The sequence below is a fragment of the Saimiri boliviensis genome, chromosome 13, assembly GCF_048565385.1.
Source record: "Saimiri boliviensis isolate mSaiBol1 chromosome 13, mSaiBol1.pri, whole genome shotgun sequence".
In the NCBI taxonomy this organism is placed as follows: domain Eukaryota; kingdom Metazoa; phylum Chordata; class Mammalia; order Primates; family Cebidae; genus Saimiri; species Saimiri boliviensis.
In genome coordinates, this window is record NC_133461.1 from 53,217,786 (window position 1) to 53,236,345 (window position 18,560).

General features: G+C 39.9%; 1 protein-coding gene across 2 annotated transcripts in view; it reads left to right on the top strand.

Annotated features, from left to right (window-relative positions):
* OSBPL1A (oxysterol binding protein like 1A) overlaps positions 1–18,560 on the top strand; it is a 242,449-nt gene that overhangs the window by 75,893 nt on the left and 147,996 nt on the right. For both annotated transcript variants that reach the window (XM_074383664.1, XM_010335492.3), the window contains exons 8-13: positions 4,546–4,607; positions 4,704–4,748; positions 5,642–5,715; positions 5,830–5,893; positions 8,230–8,328; positions 11,122–11,244. In XM_074383664.1, the coding sequence (XP_074239765.1) occupies positions 4,546–4,607; positions 4,704–4,748; positions 5,642–5,715; positions 5,830–5,893; positions 8,230–8,328; positions 11,122–11,244 (467 nt within the window). The remainder of the gene's footprint in view (positions 1–4,545; positions 4,608–4,703; positions 4,749–5,641; positions 5,716–5,829; positions 5,894–8,229; positions 8,329–11,121; positions 11,245–18,560) is intronic.

The following is an 18,560-nucleotide window of genomic DNA, read 5'->3' on the forward strand; positions in this document are numbered from 1 at the left end:
TGCCAGGCATTTTAACATTGAATCCAGAAATGAGGTTCTCTGTCCTGGAATTTCATCTAGTTGGCAGGAACTCAGAATTTATTTTTGGTATTAGGGCAGAATTCTATGAAAGAAATCATAGTGTTGTCTTTCTCTCTGTCTAAAGAAATAATTTCTCAAAAGTGCCCTGTAGGTAGAATGAAAATAACATAGAATTGGCAGACCTTTATAAGACATTTTCCTATGTGCTAGGCAGAAAAACTAAACTGATTATTAATTTTTCAGTTAATGTTTTAAAAAGTTTTTAAAGAAGTAATGTATCACCAGCCTCAGGTACCCCATCAACAGCTCTATAAATCTTCCTCCAAGGCCAGGTACGGTGCCTCATGCCTGTAATCCCAGCACTTTGGGAGGCTGAGGTGGGCAGATCATGAGGTCAGGAGATTGAGGTCATCCTGGCTAACACGGTGAAACCCCATCTGTACAAAAAATTAGCTGGGTGGTGGCGTGTGCCTGTAGTCCGAGCTACTCGAGAGGCTGAGGCAGGAGAATCATTTGTACCTGGGAGGCGGAGATTGCGTTGAGCCAAGATGGCACCATTGCACTCCAGCCTGGGTGACAGAGGAGACTCCATCTCAAAAAACAAAATAAAACAAACTCTTCCTCTAAAATAAACCTTAAAGCCACATGCTTCTCTCTATATTAAAAATGATTTCCATTTTACTACTGACTTTCTAGTCCAAACCACCAGTATCTTTTACCTGCTCTATTGCCATCTCTTTGCAGTTAGCCTCGCTGCATTTCTCCTGGCCACATTTACAAGCCATATTGCACACAGAAGCCAGAGTGATCTTTTAAAAAAAATCATGGAAATTATCAAAGCTTAAAAAATAAAATAGCATAATTAATTGATGTACTCATCACCCTCCTCCAGAGCTTAGCAGTAATGGCCAATCTTTATCTCTTCCCACTCCCTGAATTATTTTGAAGCAGTTCCAGATAGTTCTTTCTTTTTCTTTTTTTTTTTTTTTTAAGTTGTTTTTCTTTTTTTACCCTCTCAACCCAACTTTTCCCAATTCTGGGAAGAACTGGAAAGAGAAGTCCCGTCATGCCATTTTATCTATACATCCCCAGTGCTCCTCAACTTACTCTGGGGCCATGTCCCCATAGACCCATTGTATGTTGAAAATACAGTTAAGGCCAGGTGCAGTAGCTCACACCTGTAATCCCAGCACTCTAGGAGGCTGGTGGATCGCTTGAGCCTAGGAATTTGAGACCAACCTGGCGAAACCGCGTTCCTACAAAAAATACAAAAATTAGCCAGGTGTGATGACACATGCCTGTAGTTCCAGCGACCTGGGAGACTGAGGTAAGAGGATCACTTGAGCCCAGGAGGTCGAGGCTGTGGTGAGCTGTGATCATGCCAGTGTACTCCAGCCTTGGTGACAGGGTGAGAGCTTATCTAAAAAAAAAAAAAGAAAATGTACTTAATACCCTGATAAACCCATTGTAAAGTCAAAAAACATTAAGTTGAACTGTTGAATGCTGGGGAACATCTGTAGTTCAGTATATTAATAAAAAATAAGGGCACCTTTTAAGAAAAACTGTAAGCATGTGATAGTTGCACAACTGTGCACCAGTAAAAACCATCGAATTTGTGCAGTTTAAGTGAGTGAATTGTATGGTATGTTAATTCATATCTCAATAATGCTATTAAAAAAACATAAGCACAATAGCATTATCCTTTTAATAATATTCTAGTAATTTATCAAAATCATGAAACTGCCAAAGTTTGTATTTCTCCAGTTATATTATAATTGTTTTAACACCTTGACAGAGGTGTTTTTTTTGTTTTTTTTTTTTGAGACGAAGTTTCACTCTTATTATTAAGGCTGAGTGCAATGGTGCTATCCCAGCTCACCACAACCTCCGCCTCCCAGGTTCAAGTGATTCTCCTGCCTCAGCCTCTCGAGTAGCTGGGATTATAGGCATGCGCCACCACGCCCAGCTAATATTGTATTTTAGTAGAGGTGGGGTTTCTCTGTGTTGGTCAGGTTGGTCTCGAACTCCCGACATCAGGGGATCCACCTGGCTCAGCCTCCCAAAGTGCTGGGATTACATGTCTGAGCCACCACGCTTGGCTTTGGCAGAATTTTAAACATGAGTTAGATGATGTTACTCTTTTACTTCAAACCCTTCAATGACTTTTCATCCTATTTAGAATAAAACTCAAAACTCCTGCTGGCTCACGAAAGTCTGGCCTACAAGCCCCTTGTGTGATGTGTTTTCTGTGTGCCTCTCTGACTTTATCTCTTGCCTGCTGAATTGTTTGTACCTCAGAGCCTTTGTATCAGCTGTTCTCCCTGCTAAAATGTCCTTCCCTGTGTTTTTACAAGACTGGATCCGTCTTTCCAACCTAAACATTTCTTCCTCAAAGAGGCCTTCCCTGATCAACCCCTTATGCACCGATCTAAAGTGGTATCCCAGTCACTCTTTCAAATCATTTATTAAAAAAACTCTTGGCATACCATGGTTCATTGTCTGCTAGATCTTTTAAAATTAATGTATCATCTGTCTGTCCCTCCTTCTGTGCTTTCCCTTCCCCCAGTATTTTTTCTGTTATGTTCACTGCTGAGTTCTCCATGCCTAAAATAGTGATTGGTACATAACACACCCTTAGTAGGAGATACTCATACAGAAAATTGGCAACACATACCAGGTGTTTGGTATTTATAAAAATATTATTTTAACAGCTCCCCTTTTTGTTTTTAGAGACAAAGTCTCACTCTTGTCACCCAGTCTGGAGTGCAGTGGTAGCTGGGACTATAGCCACATGCCACCATGCCTGGATAATTAAAAATTTTTGTGTGTGGAGATGAGGTCTCACTATGTTACCCAGTCTGGTGGTCTTAAGGCTCCTGGCCTCAAGTGATCTTTCCACCTTAGCCTCCCAAAGTGCTGGGATTATAGGCATGAGCCACTGCGCCTGGCCTAAAAGGTTATTTGATAGAATATATCACCTTACTACATAAACAGTTCCAGGGTTCTAATCAATATGTTGTTTTGAAAGGACTGTTCTAAGTTTTATAGATAGCTTTCGTTTCTCTAATAATAAGCTATTTGAGGCTAGGAGATGGTTTGATTTATTTGTGGGGTTTTTTGTGGGTTTTTTTGTTGTTGTTCCTTTTTTTTCGTTTTTTGATTGTTCCTTTTTTTTTTCCTTTTTTTCTTTTTTTTGGTTGTTCCCTTTTTTTTTCTTTTTAACCTTTTGTCCTTCACTTAATGTCCTGCTCACTTCGGAACTCATTAAATAACTTCAATAAAAACTCTATTTTTGTTGCTGTTTGGCAAAACATGAAATGTGCATGTGTAAGTTTGGAAAAATTACATTGATAACTTGCTGGCTTCATTCTTCATTGTCACCTTTTTCTTTTGTCCTCAGTTGTGGACCATCACACCCTCAGCTTGTGAGCCATCTCTACTACCCATTCTGCAGCGAGGTGGCTGAAGAGGGGCTGTGGTCAGCTGAATAGTGGACCCGAAATTTGTGATTAGTTAGGCATCTTGAAATAAGGGGAAATCTTGAATTATTCAGGTAGACCTGTGCAATGGCAAGGCTCTTTATAGGAGGGAGGCCTATAAAGAGAGAGAAAACAATGCTGGAAGCAGAGGTTGGAATGATGTGCTTTGGAGATGGAGGAAGAAACCCCAAGTCAAGTCATGTAGGTGGCCACTAGAAGCAGAAAAGGCGGCAGAAAAGGTGCCTTTTCTCCAAAGCACATCCCAAAGTGCTGGGATTACACTTGTAATCCCTTTGGGAGGCTGAGGTGGACGGATCACAAGGTCAAGAGATTGAGACCATCCTGACCAACATGGTGAAACCCCGTCTCTACTAAAAAATACAAAAATTAGCCAGTCATGGTGGCGCACGCCTGTAGTCCCAACTATTCGGGAGGCTGAGGTGGAAGAATCACTTGAACTGGGAGGCAGAGGCTGTGGTGAGCTGAGATTGCCACTGCACTCCAGCCTGGTGTCAGAGCAAGACTCTGTGTCAAAAAAAAAAAAAAAAAAAAAAAAAAAAAAAAAAGGAACAAAAGGAACAAAAGGAAAGTGTCTCCCTTAGAGCCTCCAGAAGGAATGCAGCTCTGTCCACACGTTGACTTTCAGTCCAGTGAAGCTGATTTCAGACTTCTGACCTCTGAAACTGTAAGATAATAAATTTGTATCGTTTAAGCCACGAATTTGTGAGTTTGTGATAATTTGTTACAGCAATCATAGAGAACTCATAGGGCATTTTAAGACAAGAAAGCTTGAATGGTCATAGAACCTGTAGGAGTGTTGTGAAGTTAATCTGATTTGCTGGCTTAATAGTTACTGACCAAAAGGGAGACTGGAGAGAATTGAGACGGCACCTCTCTCTGGTAGGTAATTTTGGAGGAAAAGAAAAAGATGTAGGTGATAGAAAAAGGAAGGAATATTATATGCTGCCATTGCAGCATTGATTTTTATAGCACATTTAAGCTGTTGATGGCTGCTTTTTTTTTTTTTTTTTTTTTTAATACACAGATCAGAAACCTCTTGACCTTGCCCAGGGTGCTGAAATGAAACACATTCTTGTTGGTAATAAGGTACAGAGTAATGAATTAAATTTAGTAATTTTTTGAAAAAAATTTTGAATGTTTGAAATATGTAGATGCATTTTTCATGAAAACCTTTTTTAACAGGTCATCTACAAAGCATTGAGACGATACGAAGGCCCTCTCTGGAAGGTAGGTTGGGGTGATTTTTAAATTATATAACTGTAAAAAATCATTCTCAAGTGCTCTATTTCTGTTTAATATTTTCAGAAAATCATTTCTGAAGTATATGTAATTTAATTACTCCTGGATCTTATAATGTAAACTGCTTTTTACTACCAGATTTTGAGATGCTTCCACTGGTTGTAGCAGATACTTTTCTGTGTGTTGATGGTCACTTTTAGGTGTTTTTTTGGTGTTGATGAGTCACTTTTAGGTGACTTAAGTTTTTATGGAAAGGAGTATGGGAAAATACAGTTTTTTCTTACTAGATCAAAGAATTACAGTATTATTGTTGTTATGAACATCAAACCATGGAAGACTTAGAAGAAAATTAATATTTGAATTATCACATGGTACATATATAAAATTCATCTCGTTCTAAAATGTTCTACATTGTGGAGAATCCTCTTCTCTAGAATTAACCATGTAAGAGCACATAATTTCTTTTGCATTTGCAAGCAGTCCCTCTATCTATTTATATACTTGTATGCTTATATTATACAAAATAAATGTAGGATAATTTTCTTTTTTAGACATTCATTCATGACTTTGAGGAAATTGTCTTTGAAGCCCACAGCTGGTATATTTTCTGTAAATAATTCCTGAACAGTTTTGTCAAAACCATAAACTTGTAGTCATCACTGACCTTATCAGTGTGGCATTTCTGCTGTTCCTGTCACCCTGTAGTGGTATGTTTTCATTACTGCACTGAGTATCTAAGTTCATGTTTGATCGTTTTTTAAATATGTTCAGTACTACTGTCTAAAGATTCACATATAACTGTCATCACTTAATTACTTTTTATCTGTCAAGTATTTGAATCTAGATGTGTCAGCTTGGGAAATCTGTTATTTTTCCCTTAGAGTTCAAGATTTTTTGGTTGGAGATTATTCTGGGTAGTGTTAGAGCATGGAGTCCTTTCATGGTATAGGAAACAGTAAGTATTTCATTCTTAACACCTATCAAATTTCACTGTAGAAAATCTGAAGTATTACATTTTTTCACTTATATCTTTTTCTTTTGTCTTAATCATTTTATTTTTATTTGGAAGGCCTGATGCAGTTCATAATATTTATCGCCAGGGATGCAAACACCTGACTCAAGCAGTCTGCACGGTAGGATGAAGCATGGATCTTTTGCTCCAACTGTGAAATTAGTTCTTCAAGTGATTGCCCCAAATCATTTATACAGCCTTGTAAAATCCTGGGGTTCAATGGAATGCTGTAGAAAGTACTTGTGTATATTTTTATTTGAGAACAAGTAAAGTTGTGGCATCTCCATTTTGAACAAAATTTTAAAATATAGTCAACTTTTATTTATCTCTACATATTATGGAATGACAGATGGATTGTCCAAAAATATTTGTTTGTCAGACTTACCCAGCCTTATTTGATTATGAAATATCCTAGTACATGCACTGACAAGAATGTGTATTTTGCTATTATTGTTGGTTGGGGGGGGTCCTGTAAATATTAATTCAATCATGGTGGTTGATAGTGTTCAGATCTTTTGTGTCTTTTCTTGGTTTTGATTAGTGGTTGTATCAGTTGCTGAAAGAGGTTTGTAGAGTGCCACCTTTCCTTCCTGATTAGTTGATCATTTTATCATTTTGTGGCCCTCTTTATCTCTCGTAATACATTTTGTTTTAAAATTTATTTTATCTGATGTGAACATAACCATTTTGGCCTTCTTATGTTTACTGTTCACATGGTGTCTTTTTCCTGTCCCTTTACGTTCAACCTATCTGTATCTTTATGTTTATTTTCTGTGTCTCAGAGATGGTATATGTTTCAGTTTCTGTTACCCATTCTGGCAATTTTTGCCTTTTAATTGGATTTTTTTTTTTTTTTTTTTTTTTTTTTTTTTGCGAACGTGTTCTACTTTCATGCTTCTTCGTATGTCAGGTGATTTTGGGTTGTGTTTTGTTTGTTCTTGTTTTTCTTTTTTTGAGATTAGGTCTCACTCTGTCACCCAGGCTGGAGGGCAGTGGCATGATCTCAGCTCACTGCAACCACCTCCCAGGGTCCAGCCAATTCTCCGCCTCAGCCTCCTGAGTAGCTGGGATTACAGGTGAACACCACCACAGCTAATTTTTGTATTTTTTGGTAGGGGCAGGGTTTTGCCATGCTGGCTAGGCTGGTCTTGAACTCCTGACCTCAAGCAACCCGCCCACCTTGGCCTCCCAAAATGCTGGGATTATAGGCATGAGCTACCGCACCCAGCCTGTATGTCAGGTAATTTTGGATGGTACTCTGAATATTGTGAATGCTGAGTTCTGGAGATTCTAGATTCTGTTATTTTTCTCTGTTAAGGGTTGTCCGTTGTAGCAAGTCCTTTTCTTGGCTTGGTTTGGATCATGAGCTGTGTGTCTTGGGCAGTGGCTCTGGACTCAGTTCAGATAGGTTGTGTTTACGTGAGCTGCTTTGAAACTTCGCTATGTGAGTGCAGCTCATGAGTCAGAGATGTGAGTAATAGACAGAATTTGGGGACCCCCTCTCTGTCACTTTCCTTTAGGGGATTCCCCTGTTCTCTTTGGTGCTTATGGCTTCCCAGGTTTGTGTTATTAATGTCCAAAGACAGGGGTTTCCACATGTGCCCTTGCTGCTGCCCTGTCACCATGTGGTCTGTGCTTAGTCCCGGGGCAAAACCTTAGGTGTGGAAACTTCCAGAGCTCCTTGGTCCCTTTCCTCCAGACGACTCCCCATCAGAGTCTGAGCTTCTGTTCAGGTCCAGGTTCCTCCACGTGGCTGCCTCTTCCAGGTTTTATAGTTGTTTTCCGGAACAGGTAGGGGGCCTCTGATAGGGTCCTGAAGAAATCTGCTTTTCCATTCTTAACCTATTCATGCCTAGTGTTCCATTATTAGAATGCTAAGCTTGTGGGAATTATTTCTATCCTACTGCTCAAGGCCAGAACCAAGGTCTGATTTTTTCACAAAGAAATTTGCAACCTCTGCCATAAATGGCTTAAAATCCTTTTCATGTCAAATTTTTGTTTTAAAACTCATAATTATTTCTGCTGCTTCCTACTCTTTCCCTTTTCTCCTTCTTTATCCACCTTATCTACTGCTAATTATTTTATATTCAGCTCAAACAAAAAGATGATGAGAGGGGTATGAATAAAAAATGGGAACTGTGGTATCTGAACGATTTCATAGCCCAAGTGCGTATTAAGTTATCCTTAAGAAAGGATAAAAGTAAAATGATGCACCTGATAAACCATAATGTTTCTGTTGAGTAACAGAAGGTGAACGCCAGGCTCAACGTAGATAAACAACAGTGCATTTGATACTCCCACTGTAATCTATTTTTTCCAATTTTTATCTATCAATATTTAAGTGTTTAACTGGGTATCCTTAAGTCATGTCACTACTTTAAAATTTTATGTATAGATAATTTTAGGGTCCTCTTTTATGTGAGTGAATATTGTCTTACTGACTTCTTTATATCCAAGGTAAAATCCACTGATAGCTGCCTCTTCTTTATTAAATGCTTTGATGACACCATTCATGGCTTCCGGGTTCCTAAGAATAGCCTTCAACAGTCAAGAGAGGTAATCTTATGGATTAATTGATCTTTCCTAAAACTTACAGAACATTTAAAGACATGGAGAATAGGCCGGGCGTGGTGGCTCAAGCCTGTAATCCCAGCACTTTGGGAGGCCGAGGCGGGTGGATCACAAGGTCAAGAGATTGAGACCATCCTGGTCAACATGGTGAAACCCCGTCTCTACTAAAAATACAAAAAATTAGCTGGGCATGGTGGCACGTGCCTGTAATCCCAGCTACTCAGGAGGCTGAGGCAGGAGAATTGCCTGAACCCAGGAGACGGAGGTTGCGGTGAGCCGAGATCGCGCCATTGCACTCCAGCCTGGGTAACAAGAGTGAAACTCTGTCTCAAAAAAAAAAAAAAAAAAAAAAAAAAAAAAAAAAAAGACATGGAGAATATAACATAGTTTCAATGGTAACATCCAAAATCTTGTTGATTATACTTTTTATTTCTCTTAAATTATTTATTTATTTATTTGAGACAGAGTCTCACTCTGTAGCCCAAGCTGGACTGCAGTGGTGCAATCTTGGCTCACCACAACCGCCACCTCCCAGGCTTACGCGATTTTTATGCCTCAGTCTCCCAAGTAGCTGGGACTACAGGTGTGTGCCACCATGCTTGGCTAATTTTTTTTGCATTTTGGTAGAGACGGGGTTTCACCACATTGCCTAAAGTGATCTCAAACTCCTGAACTAAGGTGATCCGCCCACCTCGGCCTCCCAAAGTGCTGGGATTACAGGTGTGAGCCACCATGCCCAGCTTGATTGTATTTTTTAAATGAAGCTTTTAACATTTGGTACATGAATTAGTTCTTTATCAGCATGTACCTACAGGTATTTTCTGTTTGTGATTTGTTTTTCAATTTTAATTCTCTGAATGTAAGGGGTATCCTTTTCATGTAAATGCCGTCTACGCCTTAACTTATAGGTGAGGAAACTAAGGATTGTAAGATTGAAGGGATTTCCCAATGCAGCTTGCGAGTGACAGAACCTGTACTATGATCCAGGTATTCTGACACTCATTACAGTGGAGACTCAGCGTTGCTTTGGGATAAATTGAATAATAGCAGCAAGCTAGAAAATTGGGATTTACTTGACCAATACTTATGATGCAGTCACTTAATGGAGTATCCCTATTCTTTTCTTTTCGTATATTTTGAGACGGACTCTCACTCTGTCATCCAGGCTGGCGTGCAGTAGCCCGATCTCAGCTTACTGCAACCTCCGCCTCCCTGGTTCAAGCGAGTCTCCTGCCTCAGGCTCCTGAGCACCTGGGATTACAGGTGTGTGCCACCACGCCTGACTAATTAGTTTTAGTAGAGACAGGATTTCACCATGCTGGTCAGGCTGGTCTTGAACTCCTGACCTCATGATCTGCCTGCTTCAGCCTCCCAAAGTGCTGGGATTACAGGTGTGAGCCACCGCGCCTGGCCCTTTTCTTTTTCTCTCTATTTATTGAGATAGAGCCTCGCTCTGTCACCCAGGCTAGAGTGCACTGGCATGATCTTGGCTTACTACAATCTCTGTCTTTTTGGTTCAAGCGAATCTCATGCCTCATGCTCCCCAGTAGCTGGAACTACGAACGTGTGCTACCATGCCCAGCTAATTTTTGTATTTTTAGTAGAGGCAGAGCTTCACCATGTTGGCTAGGCTGGTCTTGAATGTGAACCGTGCCCTTCCAATGTGCTGGGATTATAGGTGTGAACCACTGTACCAGGCCTATTCTTATTCTTTTAAATCAAAGCAGTGTCCATAGACATATCTTGATTTTTTGGGTAAACTATGTAAGAGGTTAAAAGAATCTATTTTCCAAGTGGTAAACTTTGGCCCTGCAAAGAACCCTAAACAATATAACTCATGACTCTCCCAACATTTCATAAAATGGTAAGATTTGACCCCAAGTATGGTGTAAGAAAATGAGGAAAAAGTAAGATAGGGTATTTTTAGGCCAAACATTCTTTTTGTGAAATCACTGTTATTTTAAAAATATAGCAGAAGTTTAAAAATAAAGCATCAGGGCAAGTGTTGGCTATTTTAATAGGACAATAGTTTCTTGTGCTTCTAATTTGATTGTAAGTTAGTAAAATCGTGTATCTGGATCCATTACTATGTAGTAACTTACCTGTTATAAAATTATAGGTTTCCAATGTTAAAAACAGGGAGAGGCCGGGCGCGGTGGCTCAAGCCTGTAATCCCAGCACTTTGGGAGGCCAAGGCGGGTGGATCACGAGGTCAAGAGATCGAGACCATCCTGGTCAACATGGTGAAACCCCGTCTCTACTAAAGGTGCAAAAAATTAGCTGGGCGTGGTGGCGCGTGCCTGTAATCCCAGCTACTCCGGAGGCTGAGGCAGGAGAATTGCCTGAACCCAGGAGGCGGAGGTTGCGGTGAGCCGAGATCGTGCCATTGCACTCCAGCCTGGGTAACAAGAGTGAAACTCCGTCTCAAAAAAAAAAAAAAAAAAAAAAAAAAAAAAAAAAAAACAGGGAGAACCTGTAATTTTATGTGACAGAGTTTTCTCCCATTATTTAATTTCTTTAATGTGTTTGAATATTAATATTCATGAATATGTAAACCTATAGTTGATATTTTTTAGACTACTAGGAAAAGTTTTTATCCAGACATATTATGGACAAGAGACCAACATTGTTGTTTTATTGTTTCTTGCTTTTCTTTCCTTTTTGAGGCCATAATATTTATTTCACCAGGTAAATTTTATGCTTATCAGATCATTGTAGTATTATCTCTTAGGAATAAAAACACTTTTCACTCTCATTTAAATCCTTGGATGATTTCAGGACTGGCTGGAAGCAATAGAAGAACATTCTGCTTACAGCACTCACTACTGTTCCCAGGACCAGCTGACTGATGAGGAGGAGGAAGATACAGTTTCTGCTGCAGACTTGAAAAAATCCTTAGAGGTAAATAGGAAAATGTAGCCTGACCTTTATGCTATCTGTGTCATACAGGTTTTATCAAGAACTTTTTTTTTTTTTAAGATGCAAGGTATTGAGGGCGGGCATGGTGTGGCTCCTGCCTGTAATCCCAGCACTTTGAGAGGTGGAGGCGGGTGGATCACGAGATCGGGAGATCGAGACCATCCTGGCCAAAATGGTGAAACCCCGTCTCCACTAAAAATACAAAAATTAGCTGGTTATGGTGGTGTGTGCCTATAATCCCAGCTACTTGGGAGGCTGAGGCATGAGAATCGCTTGAACCCAGGAGGCGAAGGTTGCAGTGAGCCGAGATCCACTACACTCCAGCCTGGCAACAGAGCAAGACTCCATCTCAAAAAAAAAAAAGAGTAAGGTTTCAAAATAATTTCTGACAATAGAAATAGTGTTGTTCTTTGCTGAATTGCATTGTGTTAGTAGTTTATACCTGTTGTGGTAATACTATTGAATTCCTTTGTAGATGTGCTCTGATGAGATGGACATGAATCTTATATACCTTTTTTTTTTTTTTTTTTTTTTTTTGTATTTTTAGTAGAGACAGGGTTTCACCATGTTTACCAGGATGGTCTCAATCTCCTGACCTCGTGATCCACCCGCCTCGGCCTTCCAAGGTGCTGGGATTACAGGTGTGAGCCACTGCACCCGGCCTGAATCTTATATACTTTTTTAGGTTAACTTTTTACATTGCTGTTAACAGATCATCATTCTGTTTGAAAGCTGCTACTAGGAGGGGGAGCATGCATAGCTTGACTTGCTGCCCTTTATGACTTCACTGCAGATTTCAGAGTTTAAATAATGCAGCCATAGTGATACCTTTCCTGGTCAGTAGGTTTCCTTTAAACCCACTTGTAATCTGCAGCTTGGTTGCTAAGAGTTAAGGTAAGCATCAATAATGAATGGAGAAGCCATCTGAAGTGATACCAGTGTCTTATCCCTAGAGGAATATCAGCATAGGTAATTGAAATGAAATAGGTGTTTTGAAGGGTTATCAATTTTCTGGCTGTACCTCTTAAATACATCTTGTATCTAAAAGAATGGGAATTGAGTTTGGAAGCATTAGAACTATGGAATGATGATGAATTTCAGTCTGAATAATTATGTCAGGATATATGAGTTTGCCTACTAAATTTAATGTTTTTTGTTTTTATAAATTAAAAGAGTTGGTGGCAAGATTTGAAAGTTTCTAGTTCAACAACTTTAATGAAGTTAAATTCCCTAATACTTAAGGAGTTTTATCAATTTAGGGACCTATACATTTAAATATAAAAGGTATTTTGACTCTTTCAATCCCTAATCTTAATTTGTGATGGAACATTAAAGAATTTGAACTCTCCATGTTTGTTGAAGACATTCCCCAGAATTAATGACAACCCCTTTACCATACTACTGCTGTTTTAAAACCTAATGTATATGTGAGAACCATAAACGTAATTTTCAGATCAGTGAACTTTGCAAAAGTAGTATCTACTACAGCATTTAAGTAACATTAAAACTGGACAAATAGGGAAGATTTAAATACCTGTGGCCAAAATTACATTAAACAAGTGAAAAAAAAAAGATGCTAAATATTTAACTTTCAGTTGGTATTTCCTTATTGAAAAGAAACTCTTCCCTATTTACCTACCCTCAATAAGAGGTAAATGATAAAACCTGGAAGGATTTACTAAGCACACTAATATCTTTCCTAGGATTATGATAATTTTTAAAGACTTTTTAAAATGGAAGTTACAGGTAAAATAAAAGCGTACTAACTTATATACCATTAAAAAGATTTCTTCTTTAGCATAATTTTCAAATTTTCAGGTCGTCAACCTCAACTCTATCTTTCAGTTTATTCCTTATTTTAATGTTTTATTCACGCTAACTTTTTTTTTTCTTGAGACGGAGCCTCACTCTGTTAGCAGCCTGGAGTGCAGTGGCACAATCTCAGCTCACTGCAACCTCTGCCTCCCAAGTTCAAGCGATTCCCCTGCCTCAGCCTCCCAATCCGCCCCCCTCGGCCTCCCAAAGTGCTGGGATAACAGGTGTGAGCTACCACGCTCGGCCTCACATGTTAACTTTAAAACCATGAAGGTTTTGCCGTTTAGATTTTATTGCACCTAAAGTCAATGAGAGTTTTAGCACTATAGTGTTAAGCACTTGTAGGTTTTGCATGTTTCTGTCCAACAGAGTTTGAATGCTAATTCTGGGAATCTTTTTTTTTTTTTTTTTTTTTTTTGAGACAGAGTCTCGCTTTGTTGCACAGGCTGGAGTGCAGTAGTGCGATCTTGGCTCACTGCAACTTCTGCCTCCCAGGTTCAAGTGATCTTCTTGCTGCAGCCTCCTGAGTAGCTGAGATTACAGGCGCACACTACCATGCTCAGCTAATTTTTGTAATTTTAGTAGAGACAGGGTTTCACCATGTTGGCCAGGCTGGTCTCGAACTCCTGACCTCAAGTGATCTTCCTGCCTTGGCCTCCCAAAGTTCTTGGATTACAGGTCACCACACCTGGCCAATTCTGTGAATCTTGATTCTGTCTCAACATCTGGAGGTTGGTTCAAAATAGGTAAAATCTGAAATGAGCTTCGAAGTGTGTTGAATTACAGCTTGTCAGTAAGCTAGCTCCAGGATGCCGTTCATTCTTGAGTTCTTAGGTTCCAACGAAATTTGGGGGCCAGTTTATGGAAAGATTTATTCTTGGTACCAATAGACATTCTAAGGGGAATTAGACATTCTGGGACAGAAATACTCTGACATAATCTGAATCAACAACAAAACTGATTTTCTTTCTTTAACATGCTTTTAGATTAGTACACAGACCTATAAGAAATGGGGGAAAGACTGAGGTTGGAGGATCGCTTGTGCCCAAGGGTTTGAGTTCAGCCTGGGCAATATAGTGAGACCTGTTTCTTAGAAAGGAAGAGAGAGAGAGAGAGAGAGAGAAGGAGAGAGAGAGAAAGAGAGAGAGAGAGTCAGTTTTTTAGTACAGACATTTTTCGGTAAACATTGTTTTATATAATATGATTGTATAAGAAAAGTCCTAGAAATAGTGACCTCATGGTTGTTGCTGTAATAGCAACCTGCAAATATTTCAGAAATAAAAATTGGAAATTAGTCGAGCACAGTATTGGTACAGGACTGCACTGTCCAACATGACAGCTATTAGCTATCATGTGGCTATTTACATTTAAATTAATTAAAATTTAAAAATCCAGTTATTCATTTTAACTATATTTAACTACATAGTAGCTACATTTCAAGTGCTCAGTAGCTACACATAGTAGCTACATTTCAAGTGCTCAGTAGCTACATTTCAAGTGCTCAGTAGCCACTACCACAATGGACACCAAAGATACAGAATATTTCCAACATCTTAGGAAGTTCTATTGGACAGTGCTGGGATAGGATTTTAGATGCTCTGGGTGATACTAGCAAAGTGGGGGTTTTATTTGTTGAAGATATCTTGATTCTGTAGGATCTGAACTGTTTCTGTGTTACAAGAAGTAATGAGCAGGCCCGGCGTGGTGCCTCACGCCTGTCTTCCCAGTACTTTGGGAGGCCAACGCGGGTGGATTGCTTGAGCCCAGGAGTTCAAGACTAGCCTGCGTAACAAGGTTAATCCCCATCTTAAAAACATTTTTTTTTTGGCTGGGCGCGGTAGCTCGCGCCCATCATCCCAGCACTTTGGGAGGCCGAGACGGGTGGATCATGAGGTCAAGAGATCGAGGCTATCCTGGTCAACATGGTGAAACCCCGTCTCTACTAAAAATACAAAAGTTAGCTGGGCATGGTGGCGCGTGCCTGTAGTCCCAGCTACTCGGGAGGCTGAGGCAGGAGAATTGCTTGAACCCAGGAGACGGAGGTTGCGGTGAGCCGAGACCGCGCCATTGCACTCCAGCCTGGGTAACAAGAGCGAAACTCCGTCTCAAAAAAAAACCCATTTTTTTTTTTTTTTTAAATTTTGATGCTGAGGCTGCAGCAAACTGTGATCACACTACTGTACTCCAGTCTGGGCAACATAGCAAAACTCTGTCTCTAATAAAAATACAAAAATTAGCTGGACATGGTGGCCCACACCTGTAGTTCCAGCTACTTAGGAGGCTGTGGTGGGAGGATGACCTGAGCCTAGGAGGTGGAGGTTGCCGTGAGCCAAAATCACCCCACTGTACCCCAGCCTGGGCAACAGAGTGAGACCCTGACTCAAAAACAATAAATAATTAGCAGAAGATGTTCAAGTTTAATTGAATGAGAAAATAATATAAAGCTTTTCTGATTTAAGAATAAATGATTCCTGAGGTGGGCAGATCACCTGAGGCCAACAGTTCAAGACAAGCCTAGCCAACATAGCAAACCCCTGTCTCTAAAAATACAAAAATTAGCCAGGTGTGGTGACGCATGTCTGTAATCCCAACTACTCAGGAGGCTAAGGCGTGGGAATCACTTGAATCTGTGAGGTGGAGGTTTCAGTGAGCTGAGATTGCACCATTGCACTCCAGCCTGGGCAATAAAGCGATAGAGCCAGACTCTCTCAAAAACAACAACAAAAAGAATAACTGATTCCCAACCAAAATAAATGTGCAGAAAGTTGCATGTACATCAACATGGAGCTAAGAAAGATTGGTACATCCATGCAGGAATGAGGCAGATGTATGTATACTGATATATTTAATATATACAGTTAAGTGAAAAGGACAGGCATAAAATGACGTATCAAATATGATACTACTTGAGAGGAAAAAACGAGGGATGTACACATACATTTTTGTGTAGACTTAGATCATCCAGGAAAGATGAGAAATTAACACTTGTTCTGCAGCTGAGAAAGGTACAAAATAAGATTGTCAGGTGTGTGAAGGTGAATTACTTTTCTCTATCCTTTTTTGTTGTTTTTTAATTTTTTCTTTATGTAAATACATATTGCAAAGTAAAACATTAAGAAAATTACGAAGCAGGGGCATAATACTTGCCAGATATCAGAAAGAATAAATGTGCTTTTGGGTTGACTTAGGAAAGATGGAGTATGGGTTATTATTTTGTTTTCTTTTTGAGACAGGGTCTCACTTTGTCACCCAGGCTGGAGGGCAGTGGTGTGATCACAGCTCACTGCAGCATTGACCACCTGGGCTCAAGTGATCCTCCTGCCACAGCCTCTTATGTAGCTAGGACTATAGGCATGTGCCACCATGCCTGGGTAATTTTGTTGCTGTTGTTTCTTTGCAGAGATTAAGTCTCTTCATGCTGTCTCAGCAGGTCTCAAACTGCTGGGCTCAAGTGATTCTTCCACCTCAGCCTTCCGAAATGCTGGGATTACATGAGGGAGCCACTGTGCCTGGCCAGAGTATGGGCTCTATTTGAAGTGGATTTGGCTGGAGTTAGGAAGTCTTAGAGATAAGTGCTGGGGTACCGGCACTTGTAAGAGTGGCTGTTTTCTGCCAAGAAGAAAGTGATCAGAGTTCTACAATCTATTATTTTTAAAGCTTGAATTAATATTATTGAGATAGAATGTTTACAGAAAAAAAGGAATTCACTTTATGTCTTCAATTTGATGTATTCTGACAAATGTATATTTTCTGTGTAACCACCATTCCCATCAAGATAGAGAACATTTTTATTATGTCAAAATGTTGTTCCCTTGCTGCTCTTCCCAGATAATGTCCTCCACTTCCATCTCTGGCAACCACTGACCTAATGACACTCAAATAGTGACAGTGCCCTTATAGGCAGGATCAGCTTTCTTGTTCTAGAATTTCGTGTAAGTGGAATCATACAGTATGTGCTCTTTGGTGTCTTTTTTCACTCTAATGTTGTATTAGTAGTTTATTCGTTTTTATTGATGAGTAGGAGGCAATCTGCTTCCGTGCTTAATTAACCAAATGTGTATTTTCTGCAGCAAATAGCCTGGAATTAATTACTTCTCTCCTAGCCTCTCCAGCGTTTCACCCCTTGATTTTTGAGCAACCCTCTAGGTTAGGGATTGTAAAGTAATTTAACATCAGCTTAACTCATAAAAGCCAACAGCTAAAATTTTGGTCTTAAGCAGGAGAGCTGTGTTGTAAATGTGGCTCAGCTCCCTGGAGTACCTTCTGATCCTCTAGGCCCCTTTATCAGTGGGTATAATCCTTGTACTTGGGTGCTTTGTCTAGATGACTTGGGCAAAATTAAAATGCTGTTAAACTTTAGGCATCATAGCATTGCTCATAGTGAAATTCTATTTATGTAGAATAAATAGAAATTAAAACTTTAAAAGAGTCCCTGAATAGTTCGTTCTTATGCTGCTAATAAAGACATACCTGAAGGCCGGGCGCGGTGGCTCACACCTGTAATCCCAGCACTTTGGGAGGCCGAGACGGGTGGATCACGAGGTCAAGAGATCGAGACCATCCTGGTCAACATGGTGAAACCCCGTCTCTACTAAAAATACAAAAAATCAGCTGGGCATGGTGGCATGGCCTGTAGTCCCAGCTACTCAGGAGGCTGAGGCAGGAGAATTGCCTGAACCCAGGAGGCGGAGGTTGCAGTGAGCCGAGATCACGCCATTGCACTCCAGCCTGGGTAACAAGAGCGAAACTCCGTCTCCAAAAAAAAAAAAAAAAAGACATACCTGAGACTGAGTAATTTATAAAGGAGAGAGGTTTAATTGATTCACAGTTCCACATGGCTGGGGAGGCCTCACAATCATGGTGGAAAGTAAAGGAGGAGCAAGGCACGTTTTACGTGGTGGCAGACAAAAGAGCTTGTGCAGCAGAGCTCCTCTTTATCAGATTCTGTGAGACTTATTCGCTATCATGAGAACAGCACAGGACAAGCCCACCCCCATAATTCAGTTACCTCCCACTGGTTCCTCCTATGAGTCATGGGGATTATTGGAGCTACAACTTAAGATGAGATTTAGGTGGTGACACAGCCAAATCATGTCAGTCTCTGACATGTCAGTGGCATTGAAGTCAAGAATGAGAAACCATGTTGGACTCAGCAAACTATTAATAAGAATAAAGTTTCACAAATTGATTTTTAGCTTTTCAAAATATAACTAGTAGTGACTAAGAAAATGGGAGACCGTTTTAGGTTTTGTTATATTAATAATCTCTCTCTCTGATTTTTGGTATCAGTTAAAAAGCACTAAGTTGTTTAGAACAGAAGACATAATTTGTACCTAACTTAAAACAGCATGTATAGATTGAATCTTCTTGTATAGATTGACCTGTTATGTACCCTTTAAAACAAGTAAATCATCAATCAAGGAAACTTTTTGGTAACTGTTCAGTGGAGACATGATTCAAGGCAAGATAAATGTGATCCGTGT